Source organism: Amblyomma americanum, chromosome 10 (genome assembly GCF_052857255.1).
Source record: "Amblyomma americanum isolate KBUSLIRL-KWMA chromosome 10, ASM5285725v1, whole genome shotgun sequence".
Classification (NCBI taxonomy): Eukaryota; Metazoa; Arthropoda; class Arachnida; order Ixodida; family Ixodidae; genus Amblyomma; species Amblyomma americanum.
In genome coordinates, this window is record NC_135506.1 from 127,078,709 (window position 1) to 127,102,938 (window position 24,230).

General features: G+C 46.5%; 1 protein-coding gene across 2 annotated transcripts in view; it reads right to left on the reverse strand.

Moving 5' to 3' along the window:
* Window positions 1-24,230, reverse strand: part of LOC144106695 (uncharacterized) — a 196,239-nt gene that overhangs the window by 136,560 nt on the left and 35,449 nt on the right. The window contains exons 6-12 of one of the 2 annotated variants that reach the window (XM_077639536.1): window positions 19,412-19,537; window positions 14,205-14,252; window positions 13,528-13,551; window positions 13,320-13,340; window positions 12,808-12,843; window positions 10,789-10,815; window positions 8,377-8,409 (exon numbers count right to left, since the gene is read on the reverse strand). In XM_077639536.1, the coding sequence (XP_077495662.1) occupies window positions 8,377-8,409; window positions 10,789-10,815; window positions 12,808-12,843; window positions 13,320-13,340; window positions 13,528-13,551; window positions 14,205-14,252; window positions 19,412-19,537 (315 nt within the window). The remainder of the gene's footprint in view (window positions 1-8,376; window positions 8,410-10,788; window positions 10,816-12,807; window positions 12,844-13,319; window positions 13,341-13,527; window positions 13,552-14,204; window positions 14,253-19,411; window positions 19,538-24,230) is intronic. The other variant, XM_077639537.1, reaches the window with a different exon arrangement.

The window sequence follows — 24,230 nt, forward strand, 5'->3', positions numbered from 1 at the left end:
GGCCAAGCAAGTCCATGCCTATCTGCTGAAAGGGCCTGGAAGGAGGTTCAATGGGGCTCAGAAATCCTGCTGGTCGTGTGGGAGGAGTCTTTCGTCGCTGACAATCTCGGCAGGTTTTCACATAGTGTGCGACATCGGCAGACAGTCGGGGCCAGTAATACTTGTCTTGAATGCTGCGGAGGGTGCGAGTTAACCCGAGATGTCCAGCTGTCGGCTTGTCGTGTGAAGCCTGTAGAACTTCTTCGCGGAGACAAGTAGGTACAACAAGGAGGTAGGCTGTTTTGTTCGCTGTAAAGTTCTTCTTCACAAGGACCTCATTCTGCACACAGAAGGAAGACAGTCCTCGCTTGAATGAAGCGGGGGGGTGAAGAAACCTTGCCTTCCAGGTACTCGATGAGGCCTTTAGGTCGGGGTTTGAGAGTTGCTGCTGAGCAAAAGAGCTGGGGCTGATGGGTCCCAGGAAGGCATCCTCATCAACGTCCGGCGGCGGTGCATCAACAGGGGCTCGTGAGAGGCAATCGGCGTCAGAGTGCTTGCGTCCGGATTTGTAAACGACGATGGCGTCCAACTGTTGGAGATGCAGCTTCCATCGAGCGAGTCGGCCAGAGGGGTCCTTCAAATTGGCAAGCCAGCAGAGCGCGTGGTGGTCACTGACCACCTTGAACGGCCGTCCGTAGAGGTAGGGGCGGAATTTTGACGTAGCCCAGATGATGGCAAGGCACTCCTTCTCAGTTGTGGAATAGTTAGCCTCGGCCTTGGAAAGAGAACGGCTAGCGTATGCGATGACTTTCTCCAGCCTGTCGCTTTTTTTAACAAGGATGGCGGCTAGTCCCACGCTGCTTGCGTCGGTATGAACTTCAGTATCAGCGTTTTCATCAAAATGCGCAAGGATCAGTGGGGACTGTAATCGACGCTGAAGTTCCTTGAAGGCTTCTGCTTGCGGCGCTTCCCATTTAAACGGCACGTCTGCTTTCGTCAGCTGGGTCAGGGGCTCGGCGATGCGCGAAAAGTTTTTCACAAATCGTCGGTAGTATGCGTACAGTCCGAGAAATATGCGCACTGCTTTCTTATCGGCCGCCGGTGGAAACTGTTCAATAGCAGCTGTTTTCTGCGGGTCTGGGCGTACTCCTTCCTTGCAAACGATGTGGCCTAGAAACATCAGCTCTTCGTAAGCAAAGTGGCATTTCTCTGCTTTCAAGGTTAGGCCAGACGACTTGATTGCGTCTAGTACTGTTCGAAGTCTTTTGATGTGCTCTTCAAAGTTCGAGGCGAAGACAACAAAGTCATCTAAATATACCAGACAAATTTGCCACTTCAGGCCTGCCAGCACTGTATCCATTACTCGCTGAAACGTCGCTGGTGCGGAACAGAGACCAAATGGCATCACCTTGAACTCAAACAGCCCATCCGGAGTGAAGAATGCTGTCTTCTCGCGATCTCTTTCGTCGACTTCAATTTGCCAGTAGCCGCTCTTGAGGTCCATCGATGAGAAGTATTTGGCGTTGCAGAGGCGGTCCAGTGTTTCGTCGATGCGGGGGAGGGGACTGACGTCCTTCCTTGTTATGTTGTTCAAGCGGCGGTAATCCACGCAGAATCGAAGTGAGCCGTCTTTCTTTCTCACTAGAACAACCGGTGCCACCTATAGGCTGTTTGAAGGCTGGATGACGTCGTCGCGAAGCATTTCTTCGACTTGGTCCCGAATGGCTTGTCGTTCTCGCGGTGACACACGGTAGGGGCTTTGACGGAGAGGTCGGACGTGTTGATCCGTTATAATGCGATGCTTGGCAATTGGCGTCTGTCGCACCTTCGGCGATGTCGAAAAACACTCGCTGTAACTTTGAAGCAGATTGCGGATCTGGTCTTGTCTGTTCCGGTGCAGGGCTGGGTTCATGTCGAAAGTGGACAAGTTCCCTTGGTCAGGCGAATCTTCTGCGGAGGGGTCGGAGAAGGCGACGGAGTCTCGTACGTCGGATATTTCGTCGAAGAAAGCAATCGTCGTTCCTCTGTTAACGTGTCGGTATTCTGCGCTGAAGTTAGTCAGCAGTACTTCTTCCTGGCCATTGCGCAAATGTGCGATGCCTCTGGCGATACTAATTCCTCGGTCTAGGAGCAACTGCATGTTGCCCTCGATGATGGCTTCAGCGTTAATGGCTTTCGTGGCGCCTACGGTCAGGATAACGCTTGATCGGGGTGGGACGCTCACTTCTTCCTCCAGGACACTCAGGGCAACGTAATTTTCCCGATTTGTCATCGAAGCGATGGCTTCGTCCGTCTGAAGCGTGATCAGCTTGGATCGCAGGTTGGTGATCGCCTGATGCTCATTAAGGAAATGGATACCCAAGATCACTTCGCGGGAGCATTGCGGTAGCACAACAAAGGTCACAGGATAGGTATGTCCTTTGACGGTCATTCGCGCTGTGCATCGTCCTGATGGCGTAATGAGGTGGCCCCCTGCGGTGCGAATTTGTGGGCCGTCCCAAGTCGTTGTGACTTTTCTCAGCTGCGCAGCGAATGTTCCATCCATCACCGAGTAATCGGCTCCTGTGTCGACTAGAGAGGTAACTTTCCGGCCGTCGATAGTCACTTCTAAGTCAGAGGTCCTGGCTCTTGCATTGCACGTCGCTCTTGGCGTCGGGTCACGGCTTCGTCGCGTATGCGAGCCGCGGGTGCGGCGTGTGGTCGAAGCTCTTCTGGGTGGCGGCGTCGTTTTCAAGGTAGCCTGCGTCGTGGTCGGGGTTCTCATTGTGTTCGGCGTCGGTGCAGTGAGTGCCGGTTCTTCATGCGGCGTCGCGGGTGCAGCGTCTTCATGGGGCGTGGTCGGTGGAGGATCTTCGGCGTTTCGCTCTTGAGCAACCTCACCTCCAGAGGTTGCTGCCTTCAGTTTCCCCTACGGGGGCTGGGAGACCTTCCTCGTACCGCGGCTGCGTAGCTGCGGCGTGGCGACGCAAAGCACCAGGTTGACGGCGATGGTGAGCGCGAAAAGCGGTTCGGCGTGTACTCTTCTCGACGCAGGTACTCGTCGATTTGCTGCGGACGTTGCCCGAAGCGTGGTCGTGGGGCGTTAATGGCAAATCCTCGAAGACCGATACGTCGGTACGGACAGTGACGAAGAATATGGCCGGCCTCACCGCAATGGAAGCACAACGGCCATTTGTCGTAAGTCCTCCAGGCGTCGCATTTCCTGGGGCTTGAGCGTCGGTCATAGCCTGGGCGGGCGGGGGCTGGGAGGCGGCGTTGTGGAACAAGTGGCTCATCTCGGGGAGGACGTGGGGGTGGTCGTTGGGGCTGGGCAGTCCTTAGTGCAGCGGCGTAGGTCATGGCCTGGGGTTCTGTGGCCGTCGGGGTGCCAAGTGCCTGTTGCACTTCTTCCCGTACCACGTCCATCACAGTCGCTGCTTGTGGCTGTGGGGAGGATGGCAGTAATCGGCGTAGCTCCTCTCGGACGATTTCGCGGATAACTTCCCGCAATCTGTCGCTGGTGGTGGCCGGCGTGTCGAACGGATTGCACAGGCAAAGGAAGGACGATTGTACTGCGGAGCTCGGACGTCGAGGGTCTTCTCAATCGTGCAGGCTTCTTGCATTAATTCCTCGACTGGTTTTGGCGGCTGGCGGACGAGGCTTGCAATGAGTTGTTCTTTTACGCCACGCATTAAAAACTGAACTTTCTTTTCCTCGGTCATCCCGGGGTTGGCGCGGCGAAATAGGCGCTTAATCTCCACGACGTAAACGCGGACGCGCTCATTCGGAAGCTGGATCCTGGACTCGAGGTGTCATTCGGCTCTTTCTTTCCTTACGACACTGGTGAATACCTTCAATAGTTCTCTCTTGAATAGCTCCCATGTCGTGAGGGTCGACTCGTAGTTTTCGTACCATGTGCGTGCGGAGCCATCCAATGAGAAGAACACGTGTCCAATTTTTGCCGCATCATCCCACTTGTTGAATGACGCCACGCGCTGAAATTGATCCAACCATTCTTCAGGGTCTTCGCCTAGGGATCCATTGAAAGTTGGCGGCACCCGCGGCTGCTGCAGTATGATCGGTGTCGACATCTTCGGCGAGGTTGCGGTGCTCGTAGCCGCGTCTTTTCGCTGTCTTGTGCGGTCCGGCAGTTTCCCGAACTCAGGCTCCTCCCCCTGGAGACGTCGGCTGGCTCGCTGAGCTGCTGGCTCGTCCTCGGGTGCGAAGCGCACAGGGCTGGCTTCACGACTTGAAGGGGGCGTCACCGATGTCGCCGATGTCGGCGACTGGCTCAGCCTATATGAACGAGTGAGCAACTATAACCGGTAGGCTCTCACCGTGATGCTGGCGAATGCTATCTTCTCTCTCAGTGGTACGACCCGAGTTTGGTACGAAACTCACGAAGACGAACTGACGAGCTGGGAAGACTTTTAAAGAAAAGCTCCTATGACCGGAAGCTGTCCCCGAGAAAGCAGCTCGCGTCGCGCGTCCAGTCGTCAACAGAAAGCTGTGTCGCATATGTTCAAGAAGTCTTGGCGCTTTTCCACAAAGTTGACGCCGCCATGACAGAGTCCGACAAGGTGGGCCACGTTCTGAAATGGGTTGGCGATGATGCTTTCAATTTAACTGTTTGCAAAGAGTGTACTACCGTGGACACAATCATAAAAGAATGCCGTCGCTTCGACCAGGTTAAACGCAATCGAATTCCACAGCAGTTCTCTCGGCTCCCTAATACGGTCGCCACTTCTTCCTGCGCCGAAGAGCGATTACTGTCCCGCGCGTCCTCCGATGATGTCCCCGTCTCCGACACTGTGACCCGGATTGTTCGACGCGAACGGGAAGTCCTTGCGCCTGTGATGCCCCGTCCGCCTGCACCAGATAACTGGCCACAGCTGTAACAGGACAGGGTTAATTGGAGAGACCAGGAAGAGGTACTTCTCCTGCAGTGTGCGTAATCAGGTCGATGTCTAAGCATCCGTGACCGCGCAACACCAGTGGTCAGACCCCGACATACAGTGGTCTGTTGCAGTATGTGGAAGGCAAAACATCGTCACACCCTGCTGATTGTTGAGCGCCGTTGGTGAGTTCCAGAAATTGTCGTCTGCGGTCACTTCACTCTGGCCATTAGGCGGGGGTGGGGGGGGGGGGGGGGGGGTTGGCGGGTATAACTCTTTTCGAGTGAACGTGCTCCAGCTGTCCCTCTCGCATCTGAGTGAGAGCAGAATTCGGCAGTTTGTATTTTTTTTAACTTGCTGCGCTACAAACAGCGAGATGCGTCCAGATGTCTTAATTAGAATGTCCCGAAGCCATTCTAAATGTACTGCCATTTTTGTCGCTTTCCCATAGCATTTTTTTTAAATATATACATTGGCATTGGCACATTGGCGTTGTTTGCCAAACTTGTTTGTTAAAAATAAATAGGCATGCCGCGATTCTCAAATAAAACAAAGCTTACTACGCACCACACTTAAATGACACGATTACCACTTTAAAAAGGACGATACAGAATTTTAATACCGATCTGATTTATACATCAAGATCACTCAGCGAAATTATCTGGTATGTTTATTTTTTCGCTTTCTTGAGCGGTGATGTGAGCCGCTATATAAGCATTTTTGTAGGAAATGTGCGGTGTGCCTGCACTTACCACAAAATCGCTTTACACTACCGCCATTCCCACCACAGCTAGCCATACCTTCACAGATATCTGTCTTACCTATCTCCGGCCGAGCAAGGTGTTTGGCGTCGATTGCAAACGAGTACTGTGCAGTATATTACGTTAATTCCCAAGACTCCAGGTGACGTTTCACCCCATTCTCGGCTCTGCTCGTGCCCAGGAGCAGATTGCATTCATATATGTTGTAATTGCCCCAACAACCCTAGGGGGCTGAGCGACAGGAGCGTTGGGAGGCTGCTCTGCGCAGCTCATGGCCGCAAGATAAAATCTGGGTCGTGCGCTGGGCCAGAGGGGTCGCCGAAGCACAAAGACTTTCGGCCGCATACAGCGACCTGAGAGCCTACCGTCTGCCGCTTCCCCAACCGACACCCCCCTCAGCTGACCCAGTTCTTGGAGATCAAAAACTGGAGATCATTGCGGCTACCCGCACTGGAAGAATGCGAAAGCGTTGACGCCTCCTCGACACTGGTCGCCTTTCAAATTTGGCGCCATGGCTGTTTTCTCGATCACTTGATTGATTGGTTACCGATTAACTCTGATAATACCCTCGTTTCATTCCGGCAACCATTTCGAGTTTTCGAATTTCCCGCCTCGCTTCATTCCCGCCCACTCACTGCATAGCCGTCCAGTCTATATAAACTCATTCCGCGCGTGTTATTTTTGCTCGTCGCTCGGCGCTTCCGACGTCATGTTGCTAGGGGCCTCCGAAGTAACTGTAGTGAGACAAGCTACGGCGGACGCTCCCCGCTGCCACCGATGCCATCACATCGACAACTCGCTATTACGCCAAGGCGTAACGTAAGGAATATTAAATTAATTCCTTAATTATCTTCTTAAATCGCCTAACACTTTAATTGGTTCCTTAATTAAACACGTTATTCACAGTTAATTCACTTTTATTTATCTCAATGAAGAATTATTCACAATTATTTACATTTAATTCACTTTATCCTAATGTACAATTAATTCTTATATATCCACTGTAATTCACAATTTATCATCTTTATTCAGTATTCAAATAGATTTATTTCACTTCTAATTCAACTTAATTTATGTTAATTTACCATTATCCACAATTAAATCACATTAATTCACCTTAATTCTAAATAACCTCACATATATTATCAATTAATTTCACTCTTGACACTTTCTACAATTAATATTTCTTAACTACATTCCAATTAACTGAGGTTTTCCCTCGTTTCATCTCAGCATTCATATCAGGCTTTTAAATTTGGCATCACAGGCTGGCCCCGCCCACAGTTCCGGTCACGTGGTCCCACTCTTTCAGCATTTTCAAATTTGACGCCACTCTCGCTTTGGCCCCGCCGACTTTTTGGAGATTTTTTGGCTGGAAATAATTAACTATTCCTCCAATTTAGAAAATGCTGTTTTTTTTCGGGCAGCATCCTCACATTGTCCTCTTTCGATTACAAGCCCGCGTTTGACGCTACCTCTTCTGAGTTGCCCACACCTGCTGCCGACACATTTTTCGGACACGATCCCCGCCGACATAGCATAGCAAAGCTTTCGCTGTAAAAACCTTTCGCTGCAGTAATCTTGTTTTCTCCTCCTCCTTGCAAGCGCATGCCAATCCGTGTCAAACCTCATGCGAGCGCCGCTTGACGAAGCACTGCTGCTGCCGCGACCGGTGCTCCGGGTGCGCTACGTCGTCCTGCCAGAGGTTGACGCGCACCAGTGCACTGGTCTCGGCACCAGAAATGCTTCGACAGGTAGCGCTCGCATGAGGATTGACACGGACCGGCATGCGCTGTCAACTACTATAGTCATAGTACTAGTAAAAGTGCTATTACTGCCGTAGCACTATTCAAACTGCCGGCTTTCAGAGAAGCTGGTGTCAATGTATTTGATGCTCGTCTGTTTCGCGTTCCAAATAATGAATAGAAACCCGGCAACTTTTTCCTCACGTTGATGTATTCAGAGTTATATTTCATTATTGCTTATAATTTATCGCTCAGAGTGCTGCTTAAATCCCTAAACAGCTACGAAAGCTCCGATAAGTAACATATTATTTCTAAACCGTAGTATATCCACTTTCGTTGCTTAAAACACACATCCCCCCGTTTCTCCGAATAGCAGCGCATTCGGAAGATAGCTGTGACCAGCACGAAACGCATTGCAATGAAATGAAAAGTGCAGCAATCTAGGATGTCACAGTCGCGAGGAGCCGACAGGCAGCTTTGCACTGTCCTCAGAGATGCGTAGTCCACCGCTAATTTGCCAGCCGAAACCCCCTCCCTCCCTTGTTTCTATACTTATCACGACGAATATATCATGGTGCACGCTATAATATATATATAGTGTATATCATAATATATCATACTGCATGCTATCATATATCATAGTGCATATATTATAGCGCATATGCATGTTTAGGTCTTTCCGTATATATTTCCAATAATTCTTCCGCACACATTTTTACAGCTGCGTCACATGGAGAAGCATCAATCTGTCGAACATGGGCCCTATATTTTTCCGATTATTTTTTACCGATTGCTTGCTTTTTTTTCGACCTTTTCTGGTTGTGAGACCTCTGAGGACACGAATATCAGGTAAGTGTGCAATGCCAGTCGCTGGCTGTGATGCGGGCTGTCGCAAAGCACCCGAAACGAACCCCGAAAAGAACTTTTAGAAAATGTGAGGCCTGCCATCTGTAATCGTGTGCCGCGTTTCGTACTTCCCAACTGGTAATCCGCACCGCGAAGAAACTCGGCACTCACGAGTGGTCGTCGTCGCTGCCGTCCTCAAATTCGCTGGAAGGCAGTGTGATAAAAAAGCTCATTAAGTTCGAGCCGCTCACTTAGCACGGCAATCAATAAACGGAAGCAAAACATAAACTCTTGACGTGCAAACCACTGAAAATTCTGCGAAAGATTTACAGGAACCTCAAGTACACAACTCTAGTATTGAAGCTGCGACGTCTAAATCTTGCGCAGCTTTAAACCTAACATCAAAGTTCCTGGTGTAGACTTGTGTAGACTTATAGACATTAGTAAGGCTTTTGATTCCCTTGATCATGGTATCCTAACTCATAAGCTCTCAGTCTATGGGATTCGTGGCAACCCTTTATCTTTAATAAAATCTTACTTAGCTGACAGGCAACAGTGTGTATATATTCGAAACCACCAATCATCTCTACTACCTATAATCAGAGGCGTACCTCAGGGAAGTGTACTAGGCCCTCTGCTATTTAATGTCTATTTAAACAGTATTGTGAACATTGACCAAGGTTTAAAATTCATTATTTACGCTGATGACTGCACGATTTTGTTCTCTGGTCCTGATGTGAATGAACTAGTCACCAAGTGTAATCAACTTCTTAATCGGCTTCGTGAATGGTCTGATATTATTCTGCTAAAAATTAATCCTGCAAAAACGAAAGTTATGTTATTTTGTGCAAGAAACAAAAATTTTCGTCTAGAAAAAAAAGATCATTTGTGGTGGTGAAGAAATTGAAATTGTTCACGAACACACCATACTAGGTGTAACATTTTCTTCACACCTTACATGGGATTCGCATGTTGAGAAGATAATAAAAAACCTCTCGTTGGTAACAGGTGCAATTGCTCGTTGCCTCGCGTTCCTTCCTGGTAAAATAAAGCTACAAATATATAATGCATTATTTGTCTCGCAAATAAGCTATTGCTCATTAGTCTGGTTGACAACAACTAAGACCAACCTAGAAAAAATTTACCTTCTGCAAAAGAAAGCTGTACGTCACATTGCCAATCTTGATTACCTAAGCCACACACGGCAAGCTTTTGAAACTTTCAGTGTGTTAAAATTCAAAGTATGTATGAATTCCGAATATTGCTTTCATTTCATCTGTCGTCATCCTTTAGGTCTATGATAGAAGGTACTGCGCTACTGAAACAGAACGATCACACAGTTAATACTCGCAACACAGACACTTGGTTAGTTCCCCATTTTCGCACTGACTATAAGTTCCAAGCACTACAGCACAATCTTCTTGTAATTTTAAATAGATATAAAGACATAAATAACCCTACTAAGAAAGCATTGCGTGAATTATTTCCTCAAAAATAATTCCTGATGTATAATTCGCGCCCAAGTACAGCTGCTCCCTTGTATCTTATGTAAATATGTTTTCTGTATTTCCCTATTGTAATTTATTGATGATTTTGTGCTTTCTGGCTGTCCTGTTTTTTGTGAAAACTGTAACCTGACTATGTGTTCGTTTTTTTTTGTTTGTGTATGTAAATGTTCTCAACAAAGTCTGCTTCTATGCCTTGTAACGGCTGCCTGGGCCTCGTTAAGCTGTATACCTACAGCTTTTAGTCCAGGCAGCCGCCAGAATTTTCTAGAAAATAAATGGAATTGAATTGAAATGAATTGAATAGCATAAGAGGCTCTTTCAGCAGTGTTTTAAAGCCGATATATTCATAGCGAAAGTTTCTGTTTGTACTTTACACCCATAACTGTCGCAACTAAGATGGCCAGGACACGTGGCTGTCTGCGCGCAAATGTGAAAACGCATAGGTGCTATTGTAACTCGAGGCGACGTGTGCTAAAACAATTTGTGTAGGAGTAAGTGAACACCAGGCAGTCAGAAGTTTTTGCGCTACTTTACTGCTAACCCAGTGTCCGGTGCGGAGCAGTTTTAGCCGTTTCTTATATTAGTAGGTTCACTCGTCATTAATTATGGCGTAAGTAACCTGCCCATAGAGTTTCTACAAGCAGAGTAAGTGAAGCCTAATTCCGGCGGGCTGGGCATGGCACCTTCTACACTCTCTTCGTCCATACAGGAGTGATAGATGTGACATACACTAACGGTGAGCAACGATTGAGACAACAGTGTTTAATTCCTTTTCTCATCCTCTGCAGAAATCATTTGCGTGGATAAGTCAAGAAGGGAGGCCGAGAAAAGCTCGGCATTGGCATGTTCTTAAAAAGAAGGATTTTGCTAGGTCATATTGCTGTATCTTCAATTGTTAGACAAGCAGTGGTATTACACGAAGTAGTTTTGCGGGGCTTGCGGCCTTCTCAAGACCTGGCTGCAATTATAGGCTGCAACTATAGGCTGCAATTTCTGCACGGCTCCTAAATGTCACAATTCTACCTAAATATACCATTTTAGCTCTTTCATGAATGCGTGCAATTTTTTTGCTTACTTTTCTGGGTAGCCTGGCCCTGGGTCCCTGCAGTCGAAAGTAAAATTTTTGTATTTTCCTTGTTCTTACTTCCAACAGCCACCATCACTCCTCATGCATAAGCAAGTGGCTGAAGAAAGGGCTTCTCATATGAATTATAGGTAATTTTTTCAGCGAACGCTTCCGGTGGCGGTGCACAGCTGACAAGAAACACTACCCGGTTTGACACTCACGCCTCTTGCATAATGTTGTTAGATACTAGAATATTTAAATTATAGTGGTCGGCTGTACAGTGTAACATCTATTCATACTTTTTCAAGAGATCCCTTTCTTTTCTCCTTTCTCCTAGATTGCTGACTGAAGTTGCAAAATTGTCTTCGTAGTTGCTTCGGAGGCTTTCATGGTCGCTGAAACGCGAGGATGAAGAAGTGTTGTTGAGTGCTACACACATGGAAGTAAGTTCTGCTTACTGGATTTGCTTAGCGTGAGCACACTCCGCTCCCTTTATTTGGTGCTCTCGCCACCGGTGCTTTCAGGCACAGCAAAAAGGTTTTAAAATTTGAAGCCTTTCATCCTTTCAGTCCCATTTGGCGCTTCTCGATCTAAGAATTACGGACTTGAACCAGAAACGATTAGGCGCTCCTTAGACCTGGTGCTGAAGGACCTTCAACCTTCGTTATGAGGTTAGCCACATTCGTGCGTTTGCTTTTAGCATTATTTCTCATAGCTGTGTGCTTAGGTTTTAATTTCAAAAAACAACCTTCAACACCTTGTTTCATATACAATAAGCTCAGCAGGTCACATTGAAAAATTTCATGCATTTATTCGACGTTTCAACCAGGGATTGTTCTTTGTCAGTAATCATATATAGCACAGCGATCACACGCTTCCTTATAGTATTCAAGTGCGCACACAGGGAGCTTAAAATGAATGAAAGATACACCGACACACAGAGGAAAGCCAAATGCCAAGGAGCGCGAATACAAAGTGAATACACTCTCACATGAAGTTGAGGAGTAGAGGGCGGGTGGGCGCGCGTCTTGGTAGTCTAGAAAAGCGGGCTGGAGAATTGGCAAATTAAGGGATGTGCACGCCGTTTGTGAGCGTGTGCAGCGCCTCCGGCCGCGTCTATGTGATCTTGCGCGACGCTAAACACACAAGTTGAGAAAACTCAAATTGGCTCAATGGGTAGCAGATGGACTGCGCAAACCCAGTGGGTTTCATGCACAATGGCCACAGGAAAAAATACGCTTACTGAAATGCGAAAAAAATATCACTGTAGAGCAATGTCAGAGGTAGAAAACTTGATACCTTAACACGTGACACAACTCGACACCTTTTAACAAAGGATGAAGTGATGGATGAAGTGTTAAGCGTGGAAGATATTTTGGCAGTGCTCTCAATATAAGAATAAAAAGCCTTGAAATTAAACATTAGATAAGATTGATAGCTTTCCTGGACATAATGGGTTTGTAAGCCCAATTCGCAAACAATTGTACATTATAATGTATGTGGGGTCTGAAGTTGCGGATAAAAATTCTTCGCGAATTCCTCAATGCGCATAAAATTTCCGAGTTTTGCCTGCTGTTACAGACACTGGACGTGAGTGCCACCGTGTTTTACTGATCTGCGCGGCGCGTCTAGAAATATATTCATTAAAGGCGCAACGCCAAACTGGCTGAAAACGATTGTGAATTTGCCATATCTCGTGGGTTCACGACAAACACACGCGTGCGAAGACAAATCACCCACCTTAGGCTCGCCTCGCCAGCACGGCTTAGCTCAGGAGCGGCCGCAGGAATGTTTTTGACATCTTTGCGTTCGTCGCAGATTGAATCGTGAGCACACTGTTGATGTCGGTGATCCTAGCTACTGAACTCATTTTTAGTGATGCTTCAAAAACTCATGAAGACCGCTGTCCTCTTTCAGGAATTGAAAATTGTTATTCAAGTGTCGAACATTATCCGGTTCCGTTACGCTGGGTCGTGTTCCGTTACATTGTGCATTTTCCTGGTTGTTGTTTTTCATTGTGGCACTTACTTTTCCTCATAGGCTTTTTTGTTTTTGAAGTTACCGCTGAAAAAATTTTGCATTCGTTAAAGCACGTCTCATTTCGGGCACCCAGTTATCAGTTGGCGTTCATTGCAGTGGAGTTAGAGAAGTAAAGGTTACTTATTTTCTGCTCGCGGGAGTGCCCAAGAGCTTACGTGCCGTTGTAGTCTTTTAATGGGGCACCCTTGTAGGTTCATTTTCATTTCGATATTTCTTAATTTATGGAGGTATGGTACTATTAGGATGAGGCACACAGCCGTCTAAGCATAAAGCGTTACGCGCTGACTTACATTGCGTCGTCTTGGCTCTCTGAGAGAGGGTGCCGTTCACAAAAAAATGAGCAACAATTTATTTGAAAATTTTTCTCTGAAGTTTGTGCGGACACATTTAAGCTCTAGAAACGGTACAAACGGTAACAATGCTGAAACTATAGCAAATAATAAATTTAGAAATCAATCGCTAAGTTTTCGTGATGATCCCCTTATTGCGCGAGCACTTACCACTCGTCGTCTTCCCAGTCGCTACAGATATAAAAAAGGAATGCACAATCAGCATTTTTCCCAGTTCTGAGGCCATAATGAATAACTATACTGTGCATCAGGACAAGAGTAGTAGGGAAAGAAAGAATGCCATATGTACAAGAGCACTTAAAGTTACATTAAAATATTTTGTGAGAAGTTCAAAAGAACTGTGCGAAAGTAGTCTTACTCGTCAAAGTGGTGTTCATGGTTGCTGCAAGGAAAGTAGAAAATAACTGTGTTCTCCTCATCCGCCAAAATAGCGCATATTTCAAGTTCAAATAAGGAGCGTCCAGCAAATTCAACCGGATATTTAGGGATATTATGTTGGCATTTATGCCCATGGCATATTGATGCAAAGTACGCACAGATAATCAAGCTTCTCAGATATTGTCTTTCCTCTACCTAAAAACGAAGCTTCTTTCAAGCAGCAAGGTTCCCCTCCATGCAGTATCAAGTTTTTTAGCAATGAAGGTGAAATAAAAAAAAGTCAGGAAAAAATAATGATGATTTGATCCTGATAACATGGCATCGTAGTTAGCGGGTTTCTTCAGCCGGTAATGAAATTTGTTGTGATATCAATTGTTGTTTTGTTTTATAACGCAGATTGACTTATTGTGCTACAGTATCCATTATTATACCCTCACTGCCATAACAATGATTTAGACACATGTAGCTTTAGCTACATTCACCTGGAACCGTTCTTCATATGCGCATGCCTGGAAGCCAGAATCCACACGGTGACTGGGTAGCTTTGCGTTGTTTGGTTTTCTTCTATTGAAATAATCCGTGAAGTACCAAGGTAATACGAACGCATATTAAGGTACTACTCAACTTAGTGGCGACATCTAACTCGAATAGGCTTACTTTTCTTGCTCGATGATAGCGTAGTCCTTCGCGACTTTTTTGCTGTTGCTGAAAAATATGGAGTTTAGGTTGTTGGTGGTAGGAATATAAAAATTAATGGATTTTATAAAGTGAATAATGTGGTAGTCAAACATCCGAAGTGCACTCATTTGCGCGCTCTAAGATAAAGCTGCTTCCGTGCGGCATTTCGCAAGATCTCACTCAAGACATTCAGTGGTGTTCAAGTGCAGCGCTTGAGTTCACAAAACTGAGCCTCTCAACACTTTAGATGTTTCGCAGAACAATGCAAATACAAAACTACTGAACAGATACAATAGCAATACAGATATAATAGCCCCTAAACATTTTAAGTAGGCGTCTTGATACTTCACTTATTAAAATATCGTTGGGGGCATATCGCCTTCGCAAGTTACCTGAAATGTTCTAAGTTTAAAGCCACTAATTATTTCAAGTATAATTACTGCTTGTAGCAGCTTAACTGCAATTAAATTAGCATTATGATTAAGCAATCTCTAAACAGTGAACCTCTAGATTCTTGTGGAGGTTATGACGTTAATCTACAAAGCGAGAGTGTGTTGGTCCCTACATTCCCTAAGTGTGCGCACACAAGCCGTGTCTGACAAAGATCAGCATTTAATTAGTTATCCCCTCTGTAAAGCACCTTCAAATCATCCCTGACCGTTGTTTCCGTTGTCCGTGCACCGATGGCGAATTGCCCCTCTTTTTATGCGTATTCTAAAATACCTTCTCCGGAGATATGTGAGAGCATTCTAAACCTTTCCCAACTTACAGAAAAGACACCATCAGAAACAGCCGACGTAAGGAAGAAGGCATGATAACAGGCGCACTCTGGCGGCAAATCTGCTGTTCCTGCTTACTTGCGGTGAGCTGCCAGCAAATGACCGACCCTATAGTTCAGTCACAACTGCACATCTTGTCGACTATCTGAGAAATCTTAGGCCGCTAGTGCTTGTGGACCGGGCACATAGTCTTTACACGTTACTGATTGCATAGTTCCGTGGTATAATTAGCCGCAGTTGACTCTTCAGTTCCCTGGTTACACGGCCAGCTTTAACCACGTTTACGCCAAACCGTGGTTCTCCCATGTTACACGGAGGACCAAGACGCAGCTACGGTGCTATCCATGGTTATCGCGAAACGAGCTTCACGGCCTCGTTTTGCGTCGTTAATCGAGAAAACGGCGGCGTCTGTGAACGGAAGCTACACATTGGCGCAAAATTCCGAAAAGCGCACGAGCCGCCCCGTTTCAAGAACATACATTTGTCGCACGAAATAACGCTTCAAAAGCAATTGATTAATAATAGACGGTGGTGATTTTGCATTTGTAGAGACTTCGCAGCAGCCCACAGCAGCACCGGCCCGCGGCGCTCAAGCTTGCGCATTTCGGCCCTGTAACGTGAGAAACGGTCCGGTCCTTGCCGCATCAAGAAAGTCGACCATTAGTTCGCATTCCAGGCAGCACCAGATCCCGCGAGCGCGTGGTAACAGTGCCGCTCGCGAACGCGGCGGACGACAGCGCTCTGGCAGTGAGCTAATCACTGGTCGTTGCAAGACCCAGGTTGTTTCGCATCGAAGCCACAGCCCAGCACGCTTTGTAATTTTCAAATGCTATCGTAAATTGCTTACACGCGGCATTACCCTATTTGACTAATTTCAGCGACGGTTTAGCAGCGATGCTAGCGTGCAAGTAGGCCAGGTGAGACGCCACTCACCGGCGGCAGCTTCTATGCGACTCTGAGGAGAACCTTGCTAGTAGCGTAGTTATCGCTCCAAAGAGCAGCTGAGTACGAGTCAGCAATCGTAAAGAAGGATTTATTTTTATATCCTTTTATTTGAGGGCTTATTGCTTACGAGAAACACAAACCTTGGCATGTTTTTCTGACACCGCCGTCAGGGATCCGCCGTAAGGAAAGTAGAAAGGTTGTGCGAACCAAAACTTTACTAAAGAAGCTGTTTGCTGGCGTGGACGGCTTTCGGGAGACGCGGCGATGAAGGTTGTGGTTGTTGCAAGCTACACCTGGGGCACGGAGCAAGACTATTTCCTCCGTGACCTGGGGTTAGCCTTGTAAATTCTTCCGGTAAGTGCTATACCCTAGGCATATATAAGAGTGGTGATAAAAATAAAACATGTAACTATAGGCCCATATCGCTGACGAGCGTGTCGTGCAAAACACTGGAACATGTCATTTATACTCAGTTAATTAGCCATCTACAAAACAATAGTTTTTTCTGTTCGACACAACATGGATTTAGGTCCGGCTTCTCATGTGAAACACAGCTCGTGGAATTCACACATGACATTTCTGTTTCCTTAAACTCCGCCGGTCAGTTAGATTGTATATTTTTAGATTTTCGAAAAGCGTTCGATATAGTTGCTCACAACCTATTGTTACAGAAGCTTTCAAAATTAAATATTCCTACCTCACTCTTATCCTGGATTGAGGCGTATCTTGCGGAAAGGAGACAGTGCGTGGTTATCGACGGTGTCAGCTCGGAAAGTGTGGGTGTAACTTCAGGTGTTCCGCAGGGGTCGGTTTTGGGCCCTCTTCTATTTCTCATTTTTATAAATGACCTCACTAGTAACATTTCAAGTATTATCAGGCTTTATGCTGATGACTGTTGTATCTACCGCAATATTTCTTCTGAAGCAGATGCAATTTCACTACAGCATGACCTCAACTCTGTATTCTCTAGGTGCAACAACTGGAATATGGCGCTAAACATCTCCAAATGTAATCTGGTCCGGTTTACAAAAAAGAAACAATTCCTCCAAACAGACTACTTCCTTGGTAGCACTGAATTATCCGCTGTTTCAACTTATAAGTACTTGGGAGTCTTTTTTTCTACTGACCTATCATGTAATACACACGTAAATTACATATCTGCTAAAGCCAGTCGCACATTAAACTTTCTCAGACGTAACTTTAAGGACGCTCCTCTTACGCTGAAGGAGACATTATACATGTCTACTGTACGTCCGATACTTGAGTATGCTTCCGCGGTTTGGGACCCGCATACAAAACTGAATATTGAGGAGCTGGAGCACGTCCAGAAACGGGCTGCTAGGTTTGTGTCCGCCGATTACAATTTCCAAAAAAGTTCTTCTGGTTTGCGCGAGAAGTTGGGATGGCCATTACTTGAAAACAGGCGCAAATATTTGAGCCTCTCTTTCTTTTATAATGTGCTTAATAATAAAACTGGAATTCCAAAAGAGAAATACATTAGTGAACCCAGCTACATTTCCGCCCGCACGGACCACCCACTTAAGGTGCGCGAGTACAACTGCCGTATAAACGTATTCAAATATAGTTTTTTCCCACGAACAGTGCATGATTGGAACTGTCTCCCTTCGCGGGTCGCTACCGCTCCTCCTACATCGTTTCTGACCGATTTGCAAAGCCACCTGTCAATATAAGTGCAATAATTCTTGTCCGATTGTATTATATTTTGAGCAGTGCTGTATTTTAAAATGTATCTTTTTTTTGTGTGTGTATGTGTGTGTTTAGGGTATGTTTGCCTTTCTACAGTGGTTTTTATTTTGTTTGTTTGTTTGTTTTTGCTTCCGTGTGCATGGGTTTATTGTATTTTCTGTGTAGACCGCATCATTTGCCTAATTTATTATGTACTAGATGTTTGTTCTTATTTATGATGTTTCCCCCCTACAATAATGCCCCAATGAGGGCGCTGTAGGTACTGTGTATAAATAAATAAATAAATAAATGCTAAATAAGCTCCCCAAATTAGTAACTTACCAGAGACGTGACTGATCTTCAAAGGTCTAAACACAATCACCTGTAGCAGTCAATATTCAACTCATGCTGTAGCCGTCTGGAGTCCAAATCCGACTTCTGGACGAACTTTAAAAAACGGCGTGCCGCCTGCTTTCCACCTGACTGTTTACGGCGCGGGTAGACAATGTTCCGAAGGAGCTGTGAGGAACTCCTGTATTCTTGAGGCAAGCGAAAAACACACACCTTCCCGCGTTTTTCACTGGAAAGCACATAAGAAAATGTCCTATATCGCCCACACACCACATGTGAAACAGAGCGGAGATGATGCCAGACCCGTCGTATACATTCGCGCAGGAGCACGAGTACAGCCCGTGCGAATGCGATGTTGTAATGTGGCCTAGGATCTTTTTAGCCCCTTGGTCAGACGTGGCTTGTTGGGTTAACTGCACAGGTTACTGAAGTGGGGGAGCCCCGATTCTCTGAAAAGTGTCTTGACAGTGAATGCTGCCACCGTACGGTCATTGGGGGCGCTGTTGCCGTCGGTCCGCGCTCTAGACACTGCGTTATAACATTAAGATGTTTCAAAATTGACCTTTACTCTGCCGATCACCACGTCACTTCATTGTCAGTTCATTTGTTGCTCATATGGTGATTGGCTTAACTGTGAACGGGAGTGAGCTGTGCAGCAACGGCGAACGTTGATTCGTGATAACCGGTAACCGCAGTCAACCCAACCGCGTAAATAATGCATTGGTCGGGACGGAAAACTGTGAGTGATATTAGCTTACTTTACATGAAGCCCAAGCGAGAAGGTTGGATCGGGTGTCATGCTGAGTAGGGTCACCCTTTTTGACGACTTACATGAACTCGTTCTTATTACGATTACATGAACTCGTCCTTATTAGTGAAAAAACGGCGCTGTTACAGCAAGCCCCAGAGTCCGCTGTTGCAACAAGGGCGTGTTATGTTGCCGCCGGAGGTAAAAGCATGCTGAAGACAAGACCAATGGGCCACAGTTTAAATAACTGACATACAATCATATCTTTTCTAGCTACTGCCATCAGTGAATCAATTGCAAACACCGCAGAGATAAGGCTGAAACTGACGAATTATAATAAACATTTTTATGCTTTACATAATAAAAACTGCATAGTTTTTGCAACTCGTCAAGGAAAAATCCTGTTCATTGCTCGAATAAAGTCGTTTTCATGTTTAAACGATGCGGCTCCTTCAATTGAACTTTTTATTCTTCCTTGAGTGTTCTAGACTCCTAACGAACTCCCCATCAGTGATATACATTCATCAAATAAAGCGGAGGATTCTAGTGCAGCTTATTCGGCTTCCCATACCAAATTTGTGCATATCCGTGTTTGTGAACTCATATCACTGGAGCACTTATGCACAGAAGCGCGGCCGTGGCTCGACTACTACAGCAGGACTTCAGGCCGCACGTACTGCTTGCACTGGTTCTTGTTGACTGCGTAGAAGTCTTCTTTTGCGCGATGTACGAGTAGTGGGCCTCGTCCTTGTCGTCGCCTTCGCCGGAACCACCTTGAGCGGCTTCTGCTTTCTGCGACGATGCTGCATGCAAAGAGAGGCAAAAAACGGCTGGCGGACACGCTGTACTTCATGCCAACTCGATATCTCCACACTCTTGTGCACGGCGTAGGTGCAAAACAGTGCTTCTCACTCAGAGCGCTTGGCTCTGCTTAAATTCTTATTCCACAGATGTGAGCCCAGCCAGAAAACACCGCGCAAGTGCTTAAATAACGCACAAACATATCGCTTGTAGCTAACCCGTGTTCGTTACTTCAGTGGTAAAACGTTTACAACTGAACAGTGAATGGCTAACAGAATCCTGGACCAAGGGACGCCGCGATAGCAAGTGGAAGAGAAGAAATTGAGCAAACTACTTTTAGGAAAATGTTGAAGGACCATGCAACATTAAAACAACGGAAAAGCCACCGACAAACTACCATACTAGTGCGGATTACGTGTACGTGAACGCTACTGAGTCGGTTTCTTTCAGCGGGGAGCACCGCCAGCAATATTTACAAATAGGTTTACTTGGTGACACACTTCTGTGGTTCCAATTAAATCTCTAATCATTCGAGTTTTTGCTGTCACTAGCACACTAACACAATATAAAACTTCACGTACGACGTGCATAATTCTGACACAGTCTGCTTCGGCAGCCACACATAGCGTTTCGAACGTTATGCTTATGTACTCACCATCCGTCGTAGAAGCACCGTCCAAATTTATGCACGTTGTCATGACATGACTAGAAGACTAGTGGGGGCGGCGATTAGAAGGGGAAATGTTCAAGTGCAGGAAAAGAAAATAAGCGTGCCCGAGACACAAGGGCCTGTCTTTTGCTCGGGGTTTGATCGCATTGCGTCAGCGCAGGGACGCAGGCCAGGACCCAGCCAAGACCCGCACCACAGCAGACATTCCTTCCCACTGCCGAGAAGCTGCACTTCCATCTGAGCAGCTCTACCGGCTCTGGCGACACGCAACTACAGGAGAGTGTCGCTGTGTGTCGGCTGACCTCCGAGTACGCAATGGTTCTGGGCCCATCAACTCCATCACATTATGGTGAGCCTGCCGGAAGTCTCCTCTGTCTTCGGAACAAATTCGTGACCGCCCGTGAGTGGCGCAAATAAAGCCGGAGAAGCTGGTGCGTTTGAGCAAGCAGCTGCGGTTGTCGCTCATAGAATTTCGCCAGCTGCGAAACTGAAAGTGAATAAGTGAAGAACTGAAGCGGGAATTTCTCAACGGCGAGGCTGGAGAAGCCGGTCTGGCGAAACAGTTCTGTGATCGAGAGTATCAGCCGAGGCAGAGGCAGTGATCTGTCTTTGAGTTCCGTAAGAGCGTGATAGCGCTGGAAAGAAGCACCCCACACAGTGCCTTCGCAATAAGCTTTGTGACTGCTGTTGATGTGGCTTTAACTCCGAACCTAATGGCCCCGTCGCTTAAAATGGAAAAGCGGTAACTCGAAGTTAAGAGTCCTGAGAGTATTAAAATCGAGAAAGCTGTGTTGTGCAAGGAGTTTTCATGCCCGAAACATGTTATCGGAGCTGAAAAAGGCAAGCCGTGAAGAAAACAAGCGTGCTCTTCTGGCGAACTAACACCCTGTCGGAATGTGACACTGACCTCAGAGCACTCGTGTGAATGCTCCAGAAGCTATGGTGACTGTTGAACGCAAGATGACAACGCCCGTACATGGCCAAGGTGTCAAAGTGAGAACTTTTCTATCCTTCATAAAAAATAGGGGAAGAAAGTGCGAATAGCGCTGGCCGGAAAACCTTGGAAGACGCAGAAGTAGGCGATGAGAAGAAAAACTATCCTGCTGTTGGAGGCAGATTAGCCTGAGAAGCCCGGAGATGCAGTGTTTTCATCTTCTAGGAGCTGTTTCGGATGAAGGCTATCGTACAGGAGATGCGGCGACTGTGACCCATACATTTAGCAAAAGCGGTCGCAACCAAGGTGTGTCTCGCCTTAATTCTACGCTAGACGTCTCTGAGGACTTGTATGCATTCAGACCCATTAGAACCCTGGAGGTGAGATACTGGTCGTGGTTCAAATTATCGGAACATCGCCGAAAAAATACCAAGCGGCTTCATGATCAAAAGCCATTTCCAAGAATACTCCCCACGAGTAAAGAACCATCCTAGATGTTGTGTAATTGGGCTGCGAATCCCATCGAGAAAACACTGTCCTTGGAAGCGAGCTCAGTTCAAGGCGAGCAGGAAGAGTCAACTGTGTACTGTAAGTGAGTGGTACTGTAGCACTGCGGAAAAGCACGGCGTATGAGACAAAAGAGGAAAGCTGAATGTTCTCTCTGAAGGCAGGACCATCAAGACCGCGTCGATACTAAAAGCATCCAGTGGCAAAGCGCCATCACCTCTATTTTTCATTTGTTACTTTTAATTGACTTGCTGGATGGTGTTGCTTTGGCTTTTGAATGCGTAAGCATTCGTAGCTTGTGTTCTCCTTTAAAATACGCTGTGAAGCGAAAGTGGGGTCTTTCTACTTTAGTCTTCCGTCCTCATGTAATGTGTCACACCCCTAAGCGCATCACTCTTTGGCGACGTCTGTAATTTATTGACTCTTGTTTGAATTTGCTCCCTATGTTAAGTTCTACGTCAGTTCTGAGAATGGAATGTGATTCGTTTTTATTTTTGGTGTGTTTTTCCGCCACTTCTTTGTTTAACGGGTCACTGTGCTCAGACATGCACGTGCTCATGTGTGCTTCAGTTGTACGGCTTTTTTGGCTTCGTTCAGTGAGATATGCAGTCATGATTAAACGTATAGTCTCAACTACATTTTAAGTACATTTTCATTTGCTGTGTGTCGGTGTGTGTGCACGCGACAAATTTACCCAGATTCTGATGGTGTTGATGGGCCCAGGAGCATTGGGTGCTCGGAGATTAGGCTATGGATACGACACTGTCCTGCGGTTACATGTCGCCGGAGTCGATAGAGCTCAGATGAGAATTGCAGCGTCACCGCAGTGGGAAGGAAGGTCTGCTATGGTGTGGGTTCTCCTCCTTCTACTAGCTGCCGCGGTGGCTCAGTTGTCATGGCACTCGGCTGCTGATCCAAAAGTCGCAGGTTCGATCCCAACCGCGGCGGTCGAATTCCGATGGACGCGAAATTATAGAGGCAGGTGTACTGTGCAATGTCAGTGCAAGTTAAAGAAACACGTGTGGTCGAAATTTACAGGGCCCTTCACGACTACGCCCCTCATAGCCTGAGTCGCTCTGAGATGTTAAATTCCCATCAACAAAACCACCCTTTTTCTACCCCTCCAGCACCAGTATGCTATACACACAAACTCAGACCTTTTCTTCAGTGCCATGAAGATATAACGGCAATAGCGTCAACGAACAGCACGAACAGGCCGCGGAACACTGTTAATCGTTTCGCCACTACACAAGTGAAACTGCCGACAGGTTTTGAGCATTTATCCGAGTAGCGAGTTTTAGTCTTACTGCTGCGAAATATCCACTTTATTCATTTTACGTCTCACTTCGTAGGGCTATGGTAGCACGATCACGATGAAATCATGAGCGAATCATGATAAATCAGACAGGCGCAGCAGAACGGTGGGTCTAAATATTAACATGCGGAAAACCAAAGTAATGTTCAACTGTCTAGCAAGGAAAAAGCAGTTCACAATTGACAGCAAGGTGCTGGAAGTGGTAAAAGAATACGTCTGCTTAGAGCATGTAGTGACTGGTGATCCGGATCATGAGAGAAAAATAACTAAAAGGAGAAGATTGGAGTGGAGCGTATATGGCAGGTTCTCTCAGATCATGAATAGCAGTTTACCAATATCCCTCAAGAGAACAGTGTACAACAGCGGTATCTTACCGGTACTGACCTACGCGGCAGAAACGTGGAGGCTAACCAAAAGAGTTCAGCTTAAGTTAAAGACAACGCAGCAAGCCACAAAAAGAAAAATGATAGGTGTAACGTTAAGAGACTGGAAGCGGGCAATGTAGGTGAGGAAACAAGTGCGGGTTATGACATCCTATTCAAAATCAAGAGGAAGATATGGGCTTGCGCAAGGCTTGTAATGCGATCGCAAGATTAATGCTGGTCATTGAGGGTAACGGAGAGAAGGCAAGTGTAGCAGGGAGCTGCAGAAGGTTAGGTGGGCGGATGAGATTGGGAAGTTCGCAGGCTTAGAGAGGGCGCAGCTTTCAAAAGAGAGGGTTAACTGGAGAAACATGGGAGAGGCCTTTGCACTGAAGGGGGGGGGGGGGTAGACAGGCTGATGATGGTGATGATGATGGTAGCACGATAGCTTTCCTGTCCTTCTCATTTCATTGGCGCTTCTAACTACGTTTTTGTGGATGCGTTCGGTCATCATTCGATCGTTGTCTTCTGACGTTAGGTCAGCACCGTCGTTGATACTAGAGAAGGTCTTTGATACGCTACTTCCTATGTATGATCTCGACGCCTTTGGTTGCAGCTGTCAATGACATATTAGAACAGGAAGAACTTGAAAGAACTGCCACAAACTCTTACGCATTTCTGCTGTTTTATTCACCGTCTATAAGGCAGCGTTTCGAACCTAAGCCTTCAGAAGATCGTTTTGCCTTTGGAGGTGAGGATTGTGCTATAATATTTTAGGATATAGCTAGACTCAGCGGAAAACTCGGCCATCATTTCGTGCCTGATTTATCTTTGGTTCATCCTTGAGAAGGACTCTATAGCAACAGACTGATTTTGAGAAATTGACCTAAGCCGATCGTAACCAAAA